Source organism: Gopherus flavomarginatus, chromosome 9, assembly GCF_025201925.1.
Source record: "Gopherus flavomarginatus isolate rGopFla2 chromosome 9, rGopFla2.mat.asm, whole genome shotgun sequence".
Classification (NCBI taxonomy): Eukaryota; Metazoa; Chordata; order Testudines; family Testudinidae; genus Gopherus; species Gopherus flavomarginatus.
In genome coordinates, this window is record NC_066625.1 from 35,282,254 (window position 1) to 35,307,600 (window position 25,347).

General features: G+C 49.3%; 2 protein-coding genes across 9 annotated transcripts in view; both read left to right on the plus strand.

The window, feature by feature from the left end:
- DNAAF8 (dynein axonemal assembly factor 8) overlaps positions 1–10,219 on the plus strand; it is a 155,524-nt gene extending 145,305 nt beyond the window's left edge. For 3 of the 7 annotated variants that reach the window (XM_050968041.1, XM_050968040.1, XM_050968045.1), the window contains 4 exons: positions 514–731; positions 2,242–2,324; positions 3,985–4,054; positions 9,428–10,216. In XM_050968041.1, coding sequence (XP_050823998.1) covers positions 514–731; positions 2,242–2,324; positions 3,985–4,054; positions 9,428–9,505 — 449 coding nt within the window. In that variant the 3' untranslated portion in view covers positions 9,506–10,216. Of the gene's footprint in view, positions 1–513; positions 732–2,241; positions 2,325–3,984; positions 4,080–9,427 lie in introns of all 7 variants that reach the window. The other 4 variants (XM_050968046.1, XM_050968042.1, XM_050968043.1 and 1 more) reach the window with 3 other exon arrangements.
- XPO6 (exportin 6) overlaps positions 1–25,347 on the plus strand; it is a 453,699-nt gene that overhangs the window by 118,769 nt on the left and 309,583 nt on the right. The window lies entirely within an intron of this gene.

A 25,347-nucleotide genomic window follows, 5' to 3' on the forward strand; every position in this document is an offset into this window, starting at 1 on the left:
GAGTACTTTATAGATCATCTTGGACACTAGAGGGCTCTATTGCACACACAGAAACCTGTCCCTTTGGCTCCTAGTCATCAAATCCACAAAGCTTTTGCCTATACAAACAAACGGATTTATCATAGGGAAAATATAAAACACACCAAACTTTACAGCTGCTGATCAGAATTACATGTTTGGATTATAAAAGCAGATGGATTAACAGATTTCTTTGCCTGAAAGAAATTAAATGGAATAGTATCTCATGTAGTAAATCAAGCTCTGTCCTGGTCTGATGTCTCTGAAAATGGGGTCATTACTACTGTCTGTCTACACACCACACATACACACCAGTTCAGCAGCTTGGGATGAGCAATCACATCTGCAAGCAACTAAACAGCATAACATCTCATGAATCTCTGATCCTTGTGTTATTTATTTTGTTTGGGGGAGGAGAGGGTGTTTAGAGGGTTTGTTTTTTTTAACAAAAAATATTAAACAACCATCTGTTGTGTTTTGATCTTTTCCCATCAGACCTGCCATTGCTTGATACACTCTGCCAAACCACTTGCCTGATACTTCCCGGGATAATCCTTCAGGGTTCAGAGCACCCGCCTTACCTTGGACTGCTAGACCAGCTGGTTGGCAGAGATTTCAGAGTGACAGGGCTACGGCTCACCGTGCTGGACAAATCACAGGCTCGCCTCATCTCTGAGACTCTGAGCACTGAGGGGTGCAACATTTCAACAATGGTATGGACCAGTGGAGCTACTCTTCCCTCTGCCCCCCAAACAAGAAGAGCCATTTGCCAGTCTATACAGTTCTTAGTTTCACTTAGTTGTGACTCTTGAGATGGCAAATCCCTGTTAGGCTTTCAGGTACATCCCCCTGTCAATGCATAATAGTTCTTTATTACACTTGCTAGTCTTGATTCCAGGCTAGTTATAAATACAGGGGCATCCCCAATTTCTCTTGGGAATCTATGCCACAGGTTCAGGGAGGACGTTTTCCCTGATATATACAGCCTCTATTTCCCTGTTGTTAGTTTCACCCCATTAATCCCTATTCCCCCGTTTGCTATGCTAACGAAGCCCTCTCTCTTCTTAGTGATTACACTCTTGACTTATTGGGAGGGATTTTATCCCCCACTGCCTAGTTCTCGCATAGCCAATCTAAGCATATTTAACTGTTCCATAGGTTTTACTGTGAGCTTTCTGGTGCTGAGGCACCCAGTAGTAATCTCCAGGATAGTCCAGTGTGTTCACACACAGCTATTTGGAGCTCGATACTGCAAAGGGCTGAGAACTGAAGCCCTTCTCTAATAAAGCACTTAAGCACGTGCTTAACTTAAGCATGTGAGGCTTGCTGTTGAAGTCCGTGGAGCTATGCCCATTTATGCCAGCTGAGGAACTGACCCCCTCCCTCGCTGCTGCGTGAAAGACACACCCATAGAGGGAGCTGGCTAGGGTGAAGCAGAGAAGCAACTATACAAGAAAGTGCTGTCAGATGTACAAAGCAAACAGTGGGGGGAAATGATTTTCCTGGAAGTGGCTATAAACAAAGGACTGTCAAATGCACACAGTCACCCAACTGAGAAAACACAGACAGATATTTTTGCCTCTGACCTTTAAGCTTAAGGGGTCTTAGTTATTACTGTAGCAAGAGCAGGTAAGATTTTTCAAACCGTGATTTTTAAACTGACACTATTCCTTGAAAGTACATCTGTATAGAAAAGCAATTCCCCTTTGGTTATCCCAAGGATACCAGTCTCTCATGTGCCAGGCAAGATCTCCAGCTATTATAGGAAGGACAAAAGGGTGGGTAGTATGATGGAAGCCAAGCAGCACCAGTAAGTGTAGCCCAGAAATCGTTTTCCCCAATCAGAGAGGAATGTTTTCAAACAGAGTTAGACAGGGCTGGTGTATTTCCATACAGGTCTGACTGTGCTGAGCCAAAGGGAGTCATTACAGCAGTCACTCTCCCCCTGCCAGTGCAGTCTGAGTAACACACCTGAGGGCACACTTTCTTTTCAATACCTCAGTTTTCCCCTCGCCCAGAGGGAAATGACCAGGAAAAATGTAAAGCCCAAGGAGAATGAATAACAGCTGAACTCTGGTGGAGCAGGCGTTTCAGAGAGCGTGCTGCCCCATCTCTTTCATCACCCACGCAGCGCGCAAGCTGTTCCTTATGCTGTCAGCAGCCAATTGCAAAGTTACTTAAGTGGGGCTCAGGACCAGCCTGGTGTTCTTCCCTCCCTTGCAGCATTCCCTATTGGACGGGGCATGTCTGGTGGTCGCAGCACAGCGAGACAATGCCGTTATTTGCTTTGACTCCCTGCTGGACAGGTAAGCAAGGACAATACCACATCAGCCATATGCCAGAGAGCTCTTGAGATGATCATGGGGCTGGGTTGTCTTCCCTGTAATTCATTTCCAGTTTAGCCTCTAAGGGTAGGTACCTTGCAAAAGCCATGCATTTGTCATTATTTATATGTGGGGGGAGGGTTGTATTTTAATTTCTGAAGTCACACATCCTAAATATCCCACCCAGGTGATGGGGTCTTTCAAGGACGCAGTAAGGGTGGCTTTGAGATTTTATTTTGCAAAGGCACAGGGAGTTCTCCAAAATAAAGTCTCGCTTAGAGAATAAACCTACTGAATCAATAAACTTCCTAGGAGAAAATCTGTGTAGATTCTGCATTTACCACGGAAAACCAATTTCAAACAAACACCAGAGAGCAAAATAAAAAATCAACCTGTTCAATAAATCACCACAAATGCCTGGTAGAGGAATAAATGTGCTAAAACAAACAGAACCCCCCCATGGGGACTGATTAGTGGAACAGAATTATCATCAGACCAATTAACCCATTGGAGCCAGGAGGCAGAAATTCTCAACACTATAGGCTGATATTTTGCAACGTGATGTGCAGTTACATGTACCTGGCTTCTTCTGATGGCTCTGCAGTGCCAAGAACTTGGCAGAGCCCATGCATGAGGATCATCATGCAGCACAACAGGCCAACTCACTGCTGTGCATCCAGGGGCGGCTCCAGGCACTAGCGCACAGAGCGCGTGCCTGGGGTGGCAAGCTGCGGGCGCGGCCTGCCAGTCTCCGTGAGAGCGGCGGTCAGGCTGCCTTCAGTGGCATGCCTGCGGGAGGTCCACTGGTCCCGCAGTTTCAGCGGCAATTTGGCGGTGGGTACGCCAAAGGTGCAGGACCGGTGGACCTCCCGCAGGCATGCCGCCGAAAGCTGCCTGACTGCCGTGCTTAGGGTGGCAAAATACATAGAGCCGCCCCTGTGTGTAGCATCCGCTTGGATAACACCATCAGAATACTGCTCACAAGAATGCTGGAAAATGATCAGATCTTTCAAAATACATCGGTAGGCCATTTGCAGACATTGGCCAACTATGAAGGGGGCCTGAGGTTGTCACCCACACTCAGTACCTAGTTGTGGGAGCTGGGAATCAGCCAAGTGACTTAAAGAGCCTCACTGATTTCCACTGGGGACAGTCTCCTAAATCAAGGTGCTTTGGAAACTCTCACCCAGCACCTCTAGTCCTTGTCCTCTGGCTGATTCGGGCTTTGATGGGCTTGAGGGTGGGAGGAGCAAGGACTAGTGGAGGCCTCTTGGTTCTGAGAGTGGCTCCAGAAGGCCTGGGTATTTGGGAAAAAGCTAAAACTAAGACCTTTAGAATTTCCCTGTGTGAGATCTTTGCTTTCCACCAGAGATAAATACCCCACTGCCCCAGAGACTCTGTTACATCACTGGACATTACTGTTTGTCTGAAGGATTATATTTTAAGAGCCCCAATCCATTTATACAAAGCTTTGTAAAACCCTGGATTTATCTGTGTAAAAAAGTTCAGCAACAGATGCACATGGCCTGAGCTGCTGGCAAAGAACATACTCCTCCCCTCAGCTAGGTCATTTGCAGGCTCTGAGAGCTTAGACAGCAGAGTAACACTTGCTTCTCCCTTGCTGTTTTTTCTCTCTCCCCAGTGGCCGCTGGCAGAAGCAGGCTGTGCTGAACTGCATGCAGCATCTTCTGTATCCCCAAACGGAGAAACAGGCAAGTGGAGGAGGCCCTGGTCCACGTAAATAGCCATTTTTCTTTCCATTTTGTTCTGCTGGCTATAGATTAAGTAGGGCGGGTCAGAAAACAGTTTTTATTTTTCGTGGAAAATTTAACAAAAATTAAACTTTCTCTTGATGAGGGAAGGAGTGGTGCATCATGGGAGTCCCTGGCAGTGGTGCATCAAGGGAGATGTAGTCTGGCCAGAGATCTCAGCCCATGGAAGAGAATGGGAGCATAAGGCTCTCAAACTACAATTTCCATGAGGCACCGCGCTGCCATTTGGAATAGAAATATTTTGTCCTTTTGGCAAAACAGCACATTTTTGTACATAAATTGAATACTTTTCATGAAAAGTTTCATTTGGTTGAAAGCCTAATTTTCCATCAAAAAATAGTTTTGATAGAAAATTGTCCACTCGGCATTACAATTCTAGAAGCCCTCCCTCTGATACAGGCGGGGGAAGGGAAGTGAGCTCATTAACCATTGAAAGGATGGGCTGGCTCACTGTTTTCTCAACAGCACATTGCAAGCAGGGAGAGATTGTGTCAAGCAGCTCCAAACTAGACAAGAGCTTTGGAGGCAGAGTGCTGGCTGAACAAGGAGGTTTAGGGGTATAAAGAGCTGGGACCTCATGAGAAATGGTAGCCAGCAAATCAGCCCATCTGGAAAAGCAAGGGAGAGTGTCAGATGTGTTGGCACACGGCATAGCTCTCATTGGAGCTGACAACAGATGGCAGATTTTCCCCAAAATCAACATTCAGCACCAGCAGCCTAAGGGTTAAGCCTCAGAAGATATAGCTGGGATGGTGCCCCTGGGTCAGTGTTCTTGCCAAGGTGGGAGCTCCCACAATCAGCACTGTAAAGCTGTAGTGTCCAGCACCAGGGGCTCCGTGTTGCCGCTGACAGGCAGTGCAGGTCCCTTGATGCTGCACTGAGAGTGTGCTACAAAGCCTGGGAAGGTCTGCAAACTCCAGTTCTTAGGTAGCCCATCGTTAGAAGCTGGCTACGAGTGTTTGACACCATAGTACCTGCTGCTGCCAATAGTGCTTGACTGTTGCCATGTAATGTGCCAGGACAACAGTTCTGGGATGCCCACTGGTTTTTGGGATGCCCTCTGATTTGCTTGGGAAACGATGTTGGTTGTCACTGTCTGACATAAAATCTCGTCTGTCTTGTGCCAATAAATGGGCACTCAGCCTATGATGAAGAGGCTTGAGATGCTTTCTGTGCCGGGACAAGTTCCATTGCTATACATGTGACCAACTCAGCCTCTCCACCATTCAGCATATTGGGCCCAATCTCATTTCCACTGAAGGCAAGGACAAAACTCCATTGATTCCAGTGGGAGCAGAAGCAGGCCCGCTGGAATTTACCGATGAGGCCTTCAGCTTTGCCCTGAGAAATGACCGAGCAAAACCTGAGGAGCAAACTCCTAGAAAAAATTAGTGTAAACTGCCTCAAAGGATGTCCCTGGGAACCATGTTTGACCTTCTAGTCCCTTGCTTATGAATTTACGAAGTGCCAACCAGGCCTCCCAGGCCAAATCTAATGAGAAACAATATGATGTCAGGCAGAAGGCTAAATAAGAGGAGATAAGATTTGCAGCAGATCACGTGAGCAGAGCTGCAGCCTTCGATAGTGGTGCTAAGCCATGTACAGTTCTGAAAAGGGATTGCCTGTTTGGCTCATGTCTCATAGACTTAAAAGCCAGGAGGCAGGTCCAGATTAACCTTTTGTGGGCCCGGTGTCAAACATATTTGTGGGCCCCCATGGAGGCAATGGAGCGTGGTGCAGGAAGACCGGTGCCTAGAGCGAGGGACCAGCCAGGGGCAATGGAGCATGGCATGGCATGGCAGGGGCGGCCCAGCTCTGCCCAGCCCAGTGCGAGGGCTCTATTTACATGCTGCCAGCATGCCCCTTCCCCTTGGGGGTGGACCCATACCATGCAGCCCCCATGCCCAACACCCCATAGGCGCTGACACCCCACAGACCACCCCCAGAAAAAAAATAGTGTGTGCTGAGCACCCACAATCAGCCCCACCAATCAGCTCCTCCCTCTCCTCTCAGCGCATCCCACCTGCCGCTGATGAGCTATTCAGCAGCGGGCAGGAGGTGCTGGCTGGGGAGGGAGAGGAGCAGGGGCAGGAAGAAGCGGAGCAAAGGTGGGGGGGTGCTCAAGGGAAGGCTGGAATGGAGCAGGAAGAGGTGGCACAGGGGTGGAGCGGGGGCGGGAAGAGGTGGGGCGGGATGGAACCATCGGGGAAACGGTGGAGTTGGGGCAGGGCATGGAGCAGAGCAGGGTCAAGCACCGTGGGGAAATCAGAAAGTCAGCCCCTTTGCAACACTCCCCCCCCCCCCGAATCTCTATGGCCAGAGCCTTCCCCAGACCCACTGTGCCCAGCGCGCACACACACCAGTTCCCCTCCACAAATGCACAGCGTCCTGCACAACACCACCCCTGCCCAGCACCCCCCTGCCCACAGCCCCACCACAACTGCCCAGCACCCCACACAGAACTCCCACTGCCTAGTGCCCCAACACACACAGATCTTCTCTGCCCCTTCACAGCCCAGGACCTCCCCCAGACCTCCCAGAAACCCACTCCCTCGCACCCTGCCTTCCGGCCGCGCTCATCAGCCCTGCTGGGAGGTGACTGTGTCTGCCAGGCTGAGCTGGCAGCACAGCCAGGGCTGGTCCCAGGGCAGGGAATCACTCCAGCCCCTCGGGAGTGGCACTGTCTGGGCTCCCTCGGGACCCACTTGCCTGGAAGGGCCTAGCCAAACCCCCCACACTGCCCCCCCCAATTGGCCGAGATTGGTCAGGCTTCTGCACCAGTCCCATGTGGCTCAGCTCCAGGGAGACAGGCAGGGCCCCACAGGTGGTGGGAAGCAGAGACTGTCCGGAGCTGGAGGTGCACTGGGGTCCGGCCAGGGGAAAGAGAGAAGCAAGTGATGAGTGTGGGGGGCCAGCAGGCTGCCAGGGTCACAGGGTGCAGTACAAGCAGAGCACGCCAGGCCCCTTCTGAGCGTGGACCCTGGTCCAAGGCGCCACTGGTGCCATTGTAAACCCAGCACTGCCAGAAGGGACCATCATGATCATTCAGTCTGTCCTCCCACATACTGCAGGCCACAGAACCTTGCCCACTCACTCTTGTAATATGCCCATAACCTTTGGCTGAGTTACTGAAGTCCTCAGGACTTCAAGTTACAGAGAATTCACCATTTACTCTAGTTCAAACCAGCAAGTGACCAGTGTCCCACACTGCAGGGGAAGGCGAAAAAACCCCAGGGTCTCTGCCAGTCTGATCTGGCGATGTCCTTCCAAACCCCACCTAGGGCGATCAGTTAGACCCTGAGCATGCAGGCAAGAACCACCAGCCAGACACCTGGAAAAGAATTCTCTCTAGTATCATGGATGGGCCTTCTGTGTAAGGCATTATGATTATGATTAATGGAGATATCCTACCTATGGAGCTGTCCTAACTATGAATCATTAGGTTACCCTTTAAGATTGTATACCAAAACCAGGCAGCTGTACTGCACTGCTCCAAAAAGAGAGTGGCGGCTGCATTGTTTTATGAGACTCACTCAAATATGTGGGGAGAGCATGCCCAGCTTCCTGCTATTTCTCTATAGGATTCTGCTGCCTTTTCTGTTTAACAAAGCACATGGTTACGTGTATGTATATATCACACTGAAATTGAATTGTCGGGCTAGGATGACCTAAACCTTGGTTATGCACTTCTGTGCACTGTGATTGATGTTGGCCATCTGATTTGCATAACCACGGACAGTTATTTCTTACTAGCTGTATGCCAGGTAGGTGCCCCGTTGCACCCTGATCTAGCTGCTGTTAGCCAGTCAGAGTGCGAAGCTTTGCTTGGGCACTATACAGATGTCAGTAACTTACAGAGAATGTGCAAACCTGCCTCTTCTGACTGGCAGTTCTAATCCCCCAGCTCTGCCTGGCTCCCAATCCCCCTGGGAGTTTTCCTGCTGCTAACCGGCAGCCAAGATGACTGTCTAGCTTCTCCCTCCCTTCAGCTGCATCAGAAAAACTCTATAACAGACATGGAATAGAAGGGAAAAAGTACTAGCAAGTAAAGAGACTGGGGTTGTGAGAGCAGCGGGGGGGAGAGGGGGACTGTTTCCAAAGCCCTGTGGGGAGATCCTCACACCCACTCCAGCCTCTTTGTGCCAGGTGAAAGGGTCAGACTGCTGTAAAGGGGCTCTAAAAACCCCATATCTTCCAGGAGAAGGATTCCCCTAGTGCAGGCCCTAGGGAAGAGAGTCACAGTGCTATCTTCCAAGGACCTCCTCACAATACCTGGCATATGGACATGTCAAGGGCAGGGTTGGGGGCATGTTGTGGGGAGCCTCAGCATGTAGCACTGCAGGGATGCTGGGCAGCGCTGTGGTCCATAGGGCAGCCCCAAGAGGCTGCCATAATGTAGACTGGGGTAGGCAACCTATGGCACGCGTGACAAAGGCAGCACGCGAGCTGATTTTCAGTGGCACTCACACTGCCCGGGTCCTGGCGCTGCATTTTAATTGAATTTTAAATTAAGCTTCTTAAACATTTTAAAAACTGTATTTAATTTACATACAACAATAGTTTAGTTATATATTATAGACTTATAGAAAGAGACCGTCTAAAAACATTAAAATGTATTACTGGCACGCAAAACCTTAAATTAGAGTGAATAAATGAAGACTCGACACAGCACTTCTGAAAGGCTGCCAAGCCCTGATGTAGACAAACCCTGAGGTCTTTCTGTAACTCTGGGGGCTGTAGGGGAGCCAGGATGGGGAAAGCACTAAGGTGTCTTAAAGCCAGTTTAGCTGCCCCCACCAACCCCTGGGCCATGAGCTCTGTGATGCCCCTCTGAAAGGCACAGCCCAGAATGTCACCTTTTGACTCCTAGCTCTTCTTCAGGCCCCATCATGCCCTCACTGACTTGGATGGGAGTCCATGAGACAGGCGCTCCCTCTGTCCCACTCCCCATACAGGTGACCTGACTGCATTGTTTGCCACCAACTTGTCCCTCTTCATTCCTTTGGGAAACATCAGGAACAAACCCACACGGCAGCCAGCCAGACCAGGAGAGCCAGGTTGGGGTTGGAAGGAAGGGATGGGAGGAGGAGGAGCCTAGGGGATGTATTTAGATGAGTTCCCATTCAGCACCTTGTAGGTGTCATTTCTGTTCCTCTTTCATTGAAAGCTATTGATTAACTGGAGGGTGTTTCCCTTCTGCTGGGCTAATCTGCACCTCTGCATCAGGATGGATTCAGCCCCAGATACACTTATTACCCAGTACACGGACAGTTAAAGCTGGCCTGCCCTCACCCTGCTTTCTTTTCTCCTCAGGCTGAAGAGCTCCTTTGTTGCCTTTTTGACTCCTTAACAACTGACAGCTTCTACCGCATCGAAACCCAGGATTCCTAGCCAGGATTTTCTGTTCTCCTGACCAGCCCAAATGCAAATCCCATCACGGGTATCAGCACAGGTGCACGCCCTCAGGACTCCACTGGTAGAACAGCCTTGTAACCATTTGTTATTAAAATGTCAAGCCCAGAGTGTGGTATTTGCATCACTAAATTGAAGTAGGGGGTGATCAGAGAAATAATCAGTCAACACAGGAGCTGTGGTTTCGAGGGCTTTGATTTGAAAGGGAACTTGTCTGTGCAGCACAAAGAAAATTACAGAGCATTCCTCCATCTGGAGAACACTTTGGAGGCAGAGCACATGCAAAGAGTAGAACTTTCTCTGTGCTTGTTATTCTGTCTATTCCCCGGGAGCCATTTGAATGGGTACATGGGACCCATCTTATTCTCCCCAAAGGAAACTGGGAGAAGACTCTGTTTTTGCTAATCACCAGCTTGTCCCTTGTGGAAGGGCCTGCTGCTTTCTTGTCTGGGTCGAAGGTCAGCTGCAGGCAGGGGAGATGGGCTATGGCAAGAATAGGGAGGAATCAGCCTTATACTGCAGCAAAATTAAACATTTGAGGCCCTCTCATAATTACTCTGAATGTCTGAAGATTCCCATAGGGCTATTTTAGTCACTTGGGGTAAGGGTTACGATGCATTCCTGCTCCCATTGAAGCAATGAGAATTAGACCAAGAGGAGTATGATCAACTGCTATCCTCAGCTGTCTTTAACTAAGAGCTCAGGCAAGTACTTCCAGCCCCACTCACCTGGGCTCTGTTTCCCTTCTCTCAGGAACGCCCTGCCATTGATTATCCTCAACAATGTTCACCGATTGCAATGAGGATAAATCACAGTCTGTTTATTTGACACAGGAGCTAGAGAATGGAGAGAGACCCACAGTAAATAAAAGGGAAGCTGAATAAAACAGGAGCAGGCTGAGTGCTCTACAAAACCCCGCTAGCCAGGATAAAGCTATTGATTAAGCAGGATTAAAAGTCTTATAGCTCAAAGTCCGCTTGCCTCTGTTCCAGCCCTCACACTAACATCTCTCTCTGTTCCAGTTCCCAATACACAGTCGCCTGCCATTCATTCTACTTTACCAATAGCCTGTGATCTAAAGCATGTTTCCTCTTCCTTCGCCATTTACTATCTTAGTCCTTTCAGTGAGTCCTTTGCATTATCACCTGCATCCTCTGCAAAGGCCCTCAGTCTCCTGGGGGCCAGCTGGCCAAGCCCAAGCCCCTCTTGGGAAGAATCTTGCCAGATGTTCCCTTCTCAGCCGAAGAGACCTCATGTTCCTTTGTCAGCCTGAGATTTATACACATGCACACAAACACACCTGATTAAATCTCCTGTTGCAGACACAGCAAGGACAATTCCGGTGTGCTAACTCACAGCATCATGGCACATAAAAGGAGGACAGTTATTTGCTGGTATTTAGTGCAAGTTTTATTTCTGAGGGCCTGGTTTTACTGCACTCCCTGCAGCTATCTAGCAGGGACACCAGATTCTGGCTATATGTGGACAATTGGTCTGCAAGCAAAGCAAGGTACATAGGCTCTACTCCTGCTCCCACTGAAGTCCATGGTAAAACTCCCATTGAATTCACTGGTGCATGATCTGGCTCATAGTGACTGGCAGTGCCCTTTGATCATACCTGTTGGCTTGCGCTGTTGATCTACTGGCAGCGGGTCCACTCTGAACAGAAGCACGCAAAAATCCCAGGGTGTATTAATAACTTCATAGGCCCGTAAGCTAGAAATCCCTCTGTAGCAGGATGCTGGTGCAAAGGCACCTAATTAGCCCCTGCTCAGCCAGCCTCAGTCAGGGGAAATAGATTGAGGCTGGGGAGAAATCTGGTGCCTGGCCTTTAGAACTGGCAGTACCTGCAGGCCTGAGGGTTCAAGGGCTATAAAGGCTGGCTGGCAGCCAGAAGACAGGGGAATGGCCAGGGGAAAGTCAGTCTCCAGGCTGAGGGCAGACTCTGTGTGGAAGAGGAGATTGTAAGGCATGCAAGTTGTATATAGTATATCACTGGTGGTGGGAGAACTTGGTGTAAATAAATTCATGGATGCTGAAGAACTAGAGGCCTCTCTGAGTTTTGTTGGGGCAGCCAGTGGGCCCCAGGAAGAGGGGCGGGCAGAGGACTTGTTACACCCTCCCATCCATATATTAATAAAAAGACGCATGGCGAGAGAAACTTCCCAGCTCCAACATTTGTGCTGATGCTGGTTCTGCAGTGGGATACTCCCCAGAGCCATCCCCCAAAAGGTCCTCTGAGTGTGGACCCAGGATGTCCTGTGGCTGCTCTGGTGGCATAGCCTCTTCAGTTACCAGCCTCAGCTCTAGGGTCACTTCTTGTCCTTCATCTGGCAGCTGGCTCTCTCCTCTGGTGATGCCTGTGATGGAGGGTTATAAGGTCCCCATGGTTGCTCAGCAAAGGATCACACACCACAGGGGACTCAGTGCTTGGTGAAGTTCCCATTATCCAGTCAAATTCCTCACAAAAGAGGTGGGAAGATGGGAGTTCCCAGAGGTGCCATTAGCATCCTTGACTTTGCAGTAGTCTGTCTTCAGCTGCGTAATCTGCTCTCTGCATTGATCTGCTGTCCGGTCAACCCTCAACACTGCCAGCCATTCAGAGATTATTCCATACACATGATCATTCCTTGTGCTCTTGCTGAAGTCTAATGTCTTGCTCACCCTTCCCCAGAGATTAACCAGAATCCAGCTGTATTCCTGTGCCATCTAGCAGTGTGCTTGATGCTTACGTACTTATGCATCTTACTGCTGGTCATAGCTAATACACATTAGCGTTGACTGTGTTTGCTATTCCAGTTGAGTACTCCATGTGGAAATGAAGAGTTAAATGCCGAGTAGCTGTTTTTGTATGAGGAAGATAGACTCATAGACTCATAGGACTGGAAGGGACCTCGAGAGGTCATCGAGTCCAGTCCCCTGCCCTCATGGCAGGACCAAATACTGTCTAGACCATCCCTAATAGACATTTATCTAACCTACTCTTAAATATCTCCAGAGATGGAGATTCCACAACTTCCCTAGGCAATCTATTCCAGTGTTTAACTACCCTGACAGTTAGGAACTTTTTCCTAATGTCCAACCTAAATCTCCCTTGCTGCAGTTTAAGCCCATTGCTTCTTGTTCTATCATTGGAGGCTAAGGTGAACAAGTTTTCTCCCTCCTCCTGATGACACCCTTTTAGATACCTGAAAACTGCTATCATGTCCCCTCTCAGTCTTCTCTTTTCCAAACTAAACAAACCCAATTCCTTCAGCCTTCCTTCATAGGTCATGTTCTCAAGACCTTTAATCATTCTTGTTGCTCTTCTCTGGACCCTCTCCAATTTCTCCACATCTTTCTTGAAATGCGGTGCCCAGAACTGGACACAATACTCCAACTGAGGTCTGACCAGTGCAGAGTAAAGCGGAAGAATGACTTCTCATGTCTTGTTTACAACACACCTGTTAATGCATCCCAGAATCACGTTTGCTTTTTTTGCAACAGTATCACACTGTTGACTCATATTAAGCTTGTGGTCTACTATGACCCCTAGATCTCTTTCTGCCATACTCCTTCCTAGACAGTCTCTTCCCATTCTGTATGTGTGAAACTGATTGTTCCTTCCTAAGTGGAGCACTTTGCATTTATCTTTATTGAACTTCATCCTGTTTACCTCAGACCATTTCTCCAATTTGTCCAGATCATTTTGAATTTTGACCCTGTCCTCCAAAGCAGTTGCAATCCCTCCCAGTTTGGTATCGTCCGCAAACTTAATAAGCGTACTTTCTATGCCAACATCTAAATCGTTGATGAAGATATTGAACAGAACCGGTCCCAAAACAGACCCCTGCAGAACCCCACTTGTTATACCTTTCCAGCAGGATTGGGAACCATTAACAACTACTCTCTGAGTACGGTTATCCAGCCAGTTATGCACCCACCTTATAGTAGCCCCATCTAAATTGTACTTTCCTAGTTTATCTATAAGAATATCATGCGAGACCGTATTAAATGCCTTACTAAAGTCTAGGTATATCACATCCACCGCTTCTCCCTTATCCGCAAGGCTCGTTATCCTATCAAAGAACGCTATCAGATTAGTTTGACACGATTTGTTCTTTACAAATCCATGCTGACTATTCCCTATCACCTTACCACCTTCCAAGTGTTTGCAGATGATTTCTTTAATTACCTGCTCCATTATCTTCCCTGGCACAGAAGTTAAACTAACTGGTCTGTAGTTTCCTGGGTTGTTTTTATTTCCCTTTTTATAGATGGGCACTATATTTGCCCCCTTCCAGTCTTCTGGAATTTCCCCCGTCTCCCATGATTTCCCAAAGATAATAGCTAGAGGCTCAGATACCTCCTCTATTAACTCCTTGAGTATTCTAGGATGCATTTCATCAGGCCCTGGTGACTTGCAGGCATCTAACTTTTCTAAGTGATTTTTTACTTGCTCTTTTTTTATTTTATCTTCTAAACCTACCCTCTTCCCGTAAGCATTCACTATATTAGACATTCCTTCAGACTTCTCAGTGAAGACCGAAACAAAGAAGTCATTAAGCATCTCTGCCATTTCCAAGTCTCCCGTTACTGTTTCCCCCTCCTCACTGAGCAGTGGGCCTACCCTGTCCTTGGTCTTCCTCTTGCTTCTAATGTATTGATAAAAAGTCTTCTTGTTTCCCTTTATTCCCATAGCGAGTATGAGTTCATTTTGTGCCTTTGCCTTTCTAATCTTGCCTCTGCATTCCTGTGTTATTTGCCTAAGATGCTTCCGGTTCCCTGGGTACTGAGTGGCAAGTTTTGGAACTGAAGGGCTAGGAAGCCCAGCCCCAGGGGATTGTGGAATAGTGTCAGATTCTCCAACCCCGAGACTCAGACTTGAGCCGAGTCCACACTACAAAGTGCTTGGGCTCTGACCTACCCACTAGCAGCATCAATGGGCCTGAGTCAAGAGAAGTTGGCCTGCATCAGACTAATTTCTATGTGAGTGGAATGGGGGCTTGGGCTTGAACCTGAGTTTGAGTCTGGGCTCAGTGTGCTGTGTAGACTATTTTAACAACCATGTGCAATGGCAGATTGTTCTGCCCTTAAGACCTTGTGCATCTTTGTTGGAAGATGTGTCCTTAGGATCACCTCTCCCTCCATACAATTGGCTTCAGTTAGCCAGTAGAATGTGGAATACATCTTTGTTTCTTTATTACCTCAAAGTATTTACCTAACGTTATAAAAATGACGCATAAATACCACGTAGCAGTCACAGGAAGCAAGCCGTCAGAGTGCCATATTCAGTCATGTTTCCATGAGTTACGGGGGTAAATGCAATACCCACTCAGCAGCATTACCTCTGCGCGAAGTCACTGGCTAGATGCAGGAACGACTAGGAGAAATTCTCCAGCCCCTGTTTTGCAGGTCAGGCTAAAGTGACCATGATGGACTTCCCTGGCCTTGAAATCTATGACTGTTTAACAAGTGGCATGGAAGACTCTCTTCTACTTCTGCATAGCTAGAGGGTTGGCACCTAGGTCATGGAGCCTTGACAGTGGTAGTGTATAAAAGGAAGAATGAGTGAATCCTAGTCTCCAGCTGTGGAGAATGGGGTGGGTCGGTGTGTATTATCTGCCCCCTGGCTGGGTCACTCATCTAGTTCACAGATCAATACACACTGTTCATCTCGCTGTTTCTCCCAAAGTAGACTGCTGGCATCTGAAATTAACGTACACTTTGCCCTCCTTCTGGTCCTCTCCTGGGGAACCAAGTGTCTACAGTAAGTATCTGAATAACACATTGCATGTTGATAACAACTCTCTTTTGGAAATCTCGGAGCAGTGCCCCCATAACCCTCTGAGAGGCGAGGTAGTCTTTTCATTACTTGGTGTGTTATTTGTTGTGGTGACCTGCAAAAGGCAAAACAACCAGGCTTGTGGCCTTCATTGGTTCTTTACTGTGTTTACAGAAAGGCTGACCAATTATTCTCTTGATTTTTGTTTTACATTAGAAATTCAGATCTTCTGTCCCCTGGACACTCTGTGGGTGACTAGGGAATGGGTAGGTTTGTGACATCATGAAACCAAGGAAATGAAAGCTGATTTGCTGAGAAGGTGAAGCAGTTTGTACTTTTCCGCTGAAAGCTCTTTGGGCCTTTTTCACTCCCACTGACCTCAAACGCTAGTGCTCCTTGTTAAGGATTCAACACAGTTTCAGCTACGTCAACCTCCCAGACCCCATCTCTGAATCATCCAGGAAGTCTCCCAACAAAACCAAAGGGAAGATGACTGGATATTCTTGATATTTCTAAGGAGAAACACTGGCAAAATCCCCCTCTTTCTTACATATGTTTTAAACTTCAAACTCTCTCAAGCCTTCTTTATAAACCATAAAGAAACCAAAAAAATGACACGGCCCCAATTTTCCCCCCTCTGCATGTCACCTTCAAGCACTGACCATAATTATTATTCTCATTTTCCAGCTAGGAAAGCTGAGGCATGGAAAAGGGAAGTCACCCAGCAATTCAGTGTCAGAACTAGGACTAGACCCCCCATACCAGCTTTCCAGCGTCTATTCTAACCACTAGACAAAGCTGCTGTCCTGAGCAGGAAGGTATTTGGATTTTTATAATGATGTGGAATGGAGCTTACGGGTAAGGTCCAAGAGGCCTGTAGCAGAGCATGTATTGACTGGAGGGTACAGTGTACTTGAGCTATATGCCATGGCAAGGAGGTAGAATCTGGACTGCCAGTTCCCTTGGAAAGCCTTGTCCCTGCAACTGATAAATAGGCTTCCTGTGCTACAGGCCCATCTCTGACATGCTCCTAAGCCACGTACAGCTTTGAAACAAATGGCAATTAAGGGGATGTACCCAGGGCAGTAGGAGAATGTGATTGAAAAAAGGACAGATGTGGGCTAAAAAGCAGCTCACAATAAAGCAAGGGCCTGAAGGGTGGGGTATGGGTGTGTGTGTGTGTGAGAGAGAGAGACAAACACTCAACAATATCCCCCTCAATACCAGGATGCCCCCAAGGGTAAGAGATGTGAAGCAGCCACCGGGCTGTCTGATGAGGCTGAGCCCTAATGATTGCAATATGGATTCACCAGGGACAATGAGCACCGTTATGGAGGAAGCTGCTGGTGAAAATACATGAGGGAGCTATCTGGAAATTGAAGTCTTCCAACCAGTTAAGTAATTATTCCAAAGAGAGGGGCAAAGATCACTCCAGGAGGTCTGCATCTGGCCAGGGGGCCAGAGAGGCCTGCAGACAGCACCTAGGGAGAAAGGGCAGAGAACTCTCTGGGAATGTCTGCGATTTGGCAGAGAACACTCAGGAACATCTGTGGAGGGACAGAGAATGTCCTGAAACAACTGAACCTGCACAGAAGAACAAGGAAGGCTCTGGAAGGTCAGGACCTAGACAGGAGGTGGGGAATGCTCTAGAACATCTGTGCCTGGGTGGAGGGGCAGAGAACATGCCGGAATGTCTGTGCCTGGGTGGAAGGGTAGAGAACACTCTGGAACGTCTGTGCCTGGGTGGAGGGGCAGAGAACACTCTGGAACATCTGTGCCTGGGTGGAGGGGCAGAGAACACTCTGGAACGTCTGTGCCTGAGGGGAGGGGCAGAGAACACTCTGGAACGTCTGTGCCTGGGTGGAGGGGCAGAGAACACTCTGGAATGTCTGTGCCTGGGTGGAAGGGCAGAGAACACTCTGGAACATCTGTGCCTGAGGGGAGGGGCAGAGAACACTCTGGAACGTCTGTGCCTGAGGGGAGGGGCAGAGAACACTCTGGAACGTCTGTGCCTGGGTGGAGGGGCAGAGAACACTCTGGAATGTCTGTGCCTGGGTGGAAGGGCAGAGAACACTCTGGAACAGTTGGACCTGGGTAGAGTGGCAGAGAACACTCTGGAACGTCTGGGCCTGGGTGGAGGGGCAGAGAACACTCTGGAACGTCTGGGCCTGGGTGGAGGGGCAGAGAACATGCCGGAATGTCTGTGCCTGGTTGGAAGGAAACACTTGATGAATCATGTGCCATGGCAGCTCCTGTTTGTGTTTCCAGCTCTCCCACCCTCGCTGGACTATCTTTCCTGCTCTTGCTTTGCAGTGTGGCCCCCTCTCTCTGGACTCTCCTGCTTCTCCCGCTGCAAGCTGCTGTGCTGGTTCCCTGCAGTGGCTGCCATTTAACTTGGTATTACAAAAAGAAACCAGAGGTGTGTCTCCTATGACAGACTGAATCTTATGAATAAGACATAGCAGCTAAAGCAGCCGCTGCGGCAGGCAGACTCCTAGGCAGCCCTCCCACTGCAGAGCTCATCCCAAGCGGTCAGCACAGAGCCCCTCAGTGTCTTTCTGCCTGGCTACGAGTCGTGTAATCCCCCAGCCCAAGCATTATTTAGAGATCCAATTAGGGATTCACTCCAGAGCACCGGCCCTGGGTACCAGCCGTGGCCCATTGTGTTTGCATTGCCAGCCCATTGTTTTAATATTGCTGTTCTCAGTGAGCATGCTTCATGGCTGCCTGCTGGCGTGTCTGTGCTGCTCACGGGTCTCGCAGAGATTGGGGTCATGGTGGGAATGGGCATAGCAGATGCATGCCCCACACTGCAGGCCTCCCGCCTCCATGCTAAACAGTGGCAAACAGAGCAAGAGCCAGGGGTGGGGTGGGGTGAGACTCTCCAGCCGACTTTGACTGCAATCACAGTGGGTGGGAAGGAGAGGGGAGGGGAGGGACAGGGGCAGACGGGGCACAGCTCCACTGTGACAAATCAAAGGCACCCTGGTCAGCTGTGTAAGGTGACGCAGCCTCATTTGGGCTCAGATCCTCAACGGTATTTATGCCCCTGACTCCCATTGATTTCAGGTCGCCCAGTATTTCAGTGGAAGTTAGGAGCCTAAATACCTTTCTGGGGCTCGGTCTTTGTGCCTCAGTTTCCTCTTTGCACAATAATGATAACAGCACTTTCCTACCTCACTGGAGGTTGAGGATAAATACACTAAAGATTGTGAGGCGCTCATATACTAGGGGAATGGGACCATATCCATATAAATATCTTAGATCAAAAAAGAATCTTGCCTATTAATTTCTAACTGCAGAGAAAAGTAGCACACCCTGCATGGAGCAGGGGAAGGAAGTCACCCTCTGATATTTACAAAATGCCAGGATTCCATAAATAACAACTCCCAGCCGTTTATCGCCTGCACAGCGGACGTCCTGTTGGAAAGCTAGCAAAAAGGAACACCATTTTATTCTGTTCAGTTATAAAAACCTACAAATACCTTCCCATTGCCCCTCTGTCAGATCTCTGTTGTAACTGAGCTACAATTTACGCCATCTTATCCTTGCAAACTGCCATGAGGCAGTCGGGATTAGCTAGCCAGAGCCAAGGAGCCAATTAATGATTGTGAGAACTAGGGAGGAGGCAGATTTGATCAGGGATTGTCAGTTTTGCAGCTGGCTTCTACTTGCAAACAATTCATTTAGATTATGAAAGCAAGAAATTGAGCACAAAAACCCCCTAGATTGTTTGCTTCCTACAGAAAGAAAAGAAATGGAATTTAGATTAAAAATTATGCCAAATGATATTAAATTCTCATCCTCTTTTGCCTCCTCCCTTTCTGGGAAATACAGAGCTAAACAGAATTTAGGATTATTTTACTCTTTGTATTTAGAGCCTGTTTCAATGGAAAGGAAAGGGTAAAAATACTCTGGTCTTTTGTGTTAACTCCTTAGGGCCCTGTTTATCGAACACGTAGCACATCGAACGCTGAGTATGGTCTGGTCTGATCATCATCTATAAATTCCTTGGGGTAGGAAATATCTCTGGATCTTGTACCACACCACTGATGCTTCATGTACGATAACTGACAGAAGGGGCTGCACGCAGGTCCTGGGTCCTTTAATTCAGACCAATCCTGTTCATTCAGTTTTTAATGAAGCAATTGGTTAGGAAAGGTGGCAGACTGACAACCAAGCCTCTCCTCAAATGCACAACAAGGCACCAGGCCTGACCAGCGCTCAGCTCACCTGCCAATTTTCCCAGCTGTGATGGCGGTGCCCTTTGGTGGTTCTGCCCTGCTCGGGCAGATGAATAAATCCAATTCAGCCCTGAGGCTGCTCTGAATTACTCCTTGGATCCAACAGCCCAAGGACCAGGGAGCTTAAAATGGGACTTCAGTCTCCTTTGTAGCCTTTCCTCCCTCCCTTGAGGTGGTGCTGGCTGCCAGAGTCTGGTCCTGAGAATCGAGTCCTGGGTCTTTAGCTCAAGATACGTAGAGTTATTTCTGGAGAAGCCAGGGATCGAGAGACATGGGGTAGAAGACAGGCAGGGCTAGGATGTAATTTCAAAGGTCATCGTTGTTTTAACCAGTTGGTCTTTCCCTGCCGCAAAGCTCCTAGGATCTCAGACTGCAATTTTCTTCCCCACCAGGGCTTGGTAACACATTCATCTTCCTGTTCACAAACTGGTATTGCTGCTGGATCTCCGGGGATAGTTGTATCCACTAAGGCAGTGGTCCCCAACCTTTGTGTCGCCAGTAGCACATTCATGTTTTCAGAAGAGTGTGGCGGGCGCCAACAATTTTTCAAGGCTTATTTTGTATTTGTACATTAAATAATGCGAAAAACATCATATTTAATATTACATAATATATGAATCCATAAGACAAAAAGGGTAATTTTACAAGTAAAAGGTATTAATTCAATTATTTGGCAATTACTCTTTCACCTTACCATGTGAATTTGCTCTTTTTTATCTACCTGTAAGAAAAATTAAGGAGTTTTTACAAAATAAATATTATAAGCAGTTTTCATCTTATTTATTTTAAAAAAGTAAAACATTGTTGAACTGCTGATCCAAATATATTTATTATTCTTACTTTAACATAGAATGAAGCCTGCAGCCCCGGAGTTTTTCTGTCCCCAGCAGACGCAGGGCTGCGGTTTCTCTCCAGCTTAAGCCACGGCCCTGCGCCTGCCAGGGACTGAGAACACCGACACCTGCAGCCCCAGAGTTCTCTGTCCCTGGCAGACTCAGGGCCGCGGCTTCTCTCTGGCTTAAGCCACGGTCCCGTGCCTGCCAGAGACCAGCACCTGCAGCCCCGGAGTTCTCTGTCCGCAGCAGGGGAAGGGCCGCGACCTGCAGCCCCAGAAAAGCCGGAGAGAAGCAGCAGCCCCGTGCCTGCCAGGGAGAGAGAACACTGGTGCCCGCAGCCTGCGGCTCCAGAGTTCTCTGTCCCCAGCAGGCGCGGGGCTGCGGCTTCTCTCTGGCTTAAGCCAAGCCCCCGCGCCTGCCAGGGACTGGGAACACTGGTGCCTGCAGCCTGCAGCCCTGGAGTTCTCTGTCCCCTGCAGGCACGGGGCCACGGCTTCGCTCCCCTGCTGGGCGCTAGGCGGGCGCACATAAATGCCCCTGTGGGTGCCATGGCACCCGCGGGCACCACATTGGAGACCACTGCACTAAGGCATCTGGAGCATCAAGGTATTACATCGAAAGCATTACAAAGGCGAGATGTTATGGGGATTAATGAGGGAACTGGGGGAAGAGCACCCGGTAGATGGTCCTTGGTTAGAAGCCGGGTGGGAATCTTTATGATATGCAATGCAATGATCCCCAGCCAAAGACAGTGCTACATCTGGTGGGTTGGTGAGACCCTGAGGAGGAGTGTTCGTAAAGGAGAATACCATCTGCTAGAGGAAAGGCTGGCGTCTACGGCCAAGTCAGCCACTCTGGGTGTAATAAAGGAGCCCCCCTCCCGCTCTGAGCTGGGCTGTTTAAACAGGCACAGGAAGCGGAGCAAGGAAGAGGGGAATTAGGAGCCACATAGGCTGCAGTGGGTAGCTTGGGCATTGCTTTATTTCCTCCGGCTCCAGGAGAGCAGCCTGACCAGTCTCACACCCTTTGTTCTGCAGACTTTAAATTAGGGAGCTCTGGGGTAAGGGCTTTATGAGCTGCTGTTACAGCTGCTTATTCTCAGAGACCTTCCTCCAGGGCCCATGCTAATTTTGTTAGTTTGTGCTTGGCTTCCCCTTGCCCATATTCTTTAAAGTGAGTTTATGGATGCCCCACTGAGGGAAATTAAGGTGGAGCCCACCTACAGTACCACACCTGGCCACAAGTGGGTACATGGGGATGGCACATGCACGGGTTCACAGGTTCTCGTGTGTATTCCCCAGCCTCAGCTTCGTTGTGCCAGCAGGTGAATTCTGTGTTCCCAGCACTAGGCGCCGTGGTACCGAAGGTCTCTCAGATGCAGCGCTGTGCAGAGGGAATGTCCGAAGCGCTGCCAGGCCCAGGCTGGACAATCTGGGCAGAAGCTTTGTGCTGTGGTGCCTGAGACTCAGATAGGAGACTGCTGAAGCTCAGTTTTACTGAGTGCTGAGCATGTGGCAGCTGCATTTCTGTCCCATTCATTCAGCTTCCTGCAGCTGCCTTTGCCCCTGGCTCTGAACAGCCTGTTCCCAGTGAGTGAGCAGCATGAAAGCAGCCATGAGGGAAGGGACAGCCTGAGCTAGGCTCATGCAGTAGGAACAGGGGGCTTTCTAAACCAGGCTGGTCACTGCCTGGTGCTTCTGAGGCATGTGGAAACTAAACTGGCACATAGGGCAATACAGGCGAATGGAGGACCCTCCCTAGGTCCAGCATTGCCATTATTAGGGGCCCTGTTGTGCGTGACACCGAACATACAGAGCGAGTGCTTACAATCTAACCACCCTGCAGACAGAAGCTTGGGCTGGGAAGGAAGGAGGAGGAGGACATCCCAGGCTAAGTCTGTGAGTGGATTCTCCCTGCAGTTTCCGAGCTCCTCTGGCTGGGAGGAAGCTGCGTAGTGCCCGCCTCACTTGGGTCTGGGGCATGAAAGTAACCCTGGCTGGGTCCCACTTCCCCTGCCCTCTGTGGTGCAGCTGCAGCGGCTTGTCTCTGCTCCTGCTGGCCATTAGCCAGCAGGTTTGGTCCTGAAGCACGAGGGTGGATTATTTTTGCCTGCAGCTTGCAAAGCTGCTAATAGTCTTGGCTGGGGCAGGAGGCGAGAGGAGGAGTCTGTGATCAGGGAGGTTATGCAGGGCTATGTCTGACGTAGACCAGCCCTGGATATTCGAGTCCTCATTCTGCCACTAGCAGGGCTGAGAAAGCAACACCCTCATGGGGCTGGCACCCTTGCAAAAAGGAGGTTGTGTCTCTCAGGGCACTGCCAAGCTCATGCTAATGAGAGATGGACGGCCAGAGCCCATTGACACCTGCAGAGGATCTGGCCTACTGATTGCAACAGAGCTGGCCAGCTGTACGGTGCCAACATTTGGCTTGCTCTGGGGCATCCCTGCAATACAATTGGGGGCATGGTGTGATGGGAGAATGAATGTTCTACTTCTGCTTACAGAACCCAACTATACCCTGCCCAGACAGGGGCCAGGGCAGCAGCAACCTCAGAACTAACCCTTGGTATGCTACAGTGGAAGCAAACACAACTCACTCTTGGGCAGGGGTGAAAGTAACTTAAAGGACTTACCGGTATGCCAGAGTCCTGAGCAGGGGCCATGGTCTCAACTGGAAGAGGTGTGGCCTCAACTGGAAGAGACGGGGCCTTTAGAGCCCTGGACCCTTTAAATCACCGCCTGAGCCCCACTGCCAGAGCCCCTGGCATAGCAGCGGCAGCTGGGGGCTCCGGTGGTGATATAAAAGGCCCCTTAAATCGCTATCTGAGCTGCCTCCGCCACCCAGGGGCGCTGGCAGCAGGGCTCTGGTGGCAATTTCAAGGGTCCGGGGCTCTGGCCCCTGCCAGGAGCCCCAACCAGGCTCTTTAAATCGCGGTGGAAATTTAAAGGGCCCGGGGCTCCGGCCTTTAAATCGCCAGCCTGGGGAAGCTGATCGAGTCTGGCATGGCATACCAGCTCTTGCCAGTACGCCATATTGGACCGTACTGGCTTGCTTTCACCTCTGCTCTTGGGCTGTATTGCTCAGCCTAGAGGTTGTTGCTGCTCTTGGAAGTTGGGTGTCTGGGAATCAGGATTCCTTGGTTCTACTCCCAGCTCTGCTACCGACTCACTGTGACCCCTGGAGCAAGTGATGGCCCCTCTCTGTGCCTCAGTTTCCTTTGGAAAATGGAGCTCTTAACGCAGCTCTCTGTCACAGGGGGTTGTGAGGCTAATCAGTACTCAGCAGTCCTTAGCTGAAAGGAGCTAGGAAACTGCAAAGGGAGATTATGAGCATCTGCGAGCATTGATCAAACAGGGCTGTGATGACTCAGAGGTGGGTAATTATACTTGTTCAGGTCAGAAGTAACAGCGCTATGTGCTGGAAGCTCTTTGAAGGACTGTAACTAGATCAGACAGGAGCCTGTTGCTAGCAGCATCTCAAGCTGGCTCACGGTAACTCTGGCGCAGCCAGAGAGCTGGTGGCAACACGTAGGAATTGATGGAGACAAGGCTCCTGTGATGAGCATGCCCGTCTGGAAGTACGGAGCCTTCTTGCTGGGCCATGGCATGGTAAGAAGGCCTTTTCTGGGACTGGCCCTGTTAAATGAAGTGTACGTCACTCTGGGTGAAACTGGGCCAGGAGAGGGTCCTTGCCATGTTAGCTTTTCACTGTGGGTGGGCAAAACTCATGGGCTTTAAATATGTGCAAGTCTTTCCAAATGATGGGACAGATCCTCAGCTGGTGTGAATTGGCAGGGAGGAAGTGTTGCCTAGTGGACAGAGAACTGGAGTGGGATTTGGGAGTTCTGGGTCCTGTTCCTGGCTCACTCACTGGCCTACTGCGTGACTCTGGGCAAATCGCATCGTTGCTGTGCATCTATGCCTCAGTTTCCTCATCTGTAAATTGGGAGTAACAATCCTGACTTCTTTTGCAAGGTGCTTGGAGATCTATGGATGAAAAGCACTATTATTACACCAGCCCAATCTGGCCTGCTGACTCAAGTGAGGTGACGCTGATACACACCAGCTGGGGAGCTGACTGCATTTGGGCTTCTCAGAACCATTTGACTTGCTTTTTCATAGATTCCAAGGGAGGAAGGGACCGTTGTGATCATATAGTCTGATCTCCTGTGTAATACAGGCCAGAGAACTGCCCCTAAATCATTCCTAGAGCACGTCTGTTAAAAAAAAAAAAATCCAATCTGGGTTTCAAAATTGCCAGTGATGGAAAATCAACCAAGACCCTTGGTAAATTGTTCCAATGGTCAGTTAACGCTCACTGCTAAAAACTTACTCCTTATTTGCAGTCTGAGTTTGTCTGGCTTCAGCTTCCAGCCACTGGATCAGGTTAGACCTTCCTCTGGTAGACTGAAGAGCCCATTATTAAATATTTGTTCCCCTTGCAGGTACTTGTAGACTGTTATAGTGACCCCTTAACTTCTCTTTGGTAAGTTAACTAGACTCAGTTCCTGGAGTTTATCACTATGAGGCAGGTTTTCTAATCTTTTAATCATTCTTGTGGCTCTTCTCTGACCCCTCTCTAATTTATCAACATCCTTCTTGAACTGTGGGCTCCAGGACTGAACACAGGATTCCAGCAGTGGTCGCACCAGGGCCAAATACAGAAGTGAAATAACCTCTCTGCTCCTCCTTGAGATTCCCCTGTTAATGCACCCAAGGATGGCATTAGCCCTTTTGGCCACAGTGTAGCACTGGGAGCTCATGTTCAGCTGACTATCCGCTATGACCCTAGGGGAGAGTCCCCCACCTGTAAGTACAGCCTGCGTACTTTGTTCCCAGGTGTATGGGCACATGCTGAGTGGAGGTTTATGTTCTGTGTCAGAGGCAGAAGAGACCTGCCCAAACACACTCTGTCGTAGCCAAGGGAGGTGGGGCTGAGTGTAGAGACTCTTTGTTTTTCACTTGAATTCTCCTCCCC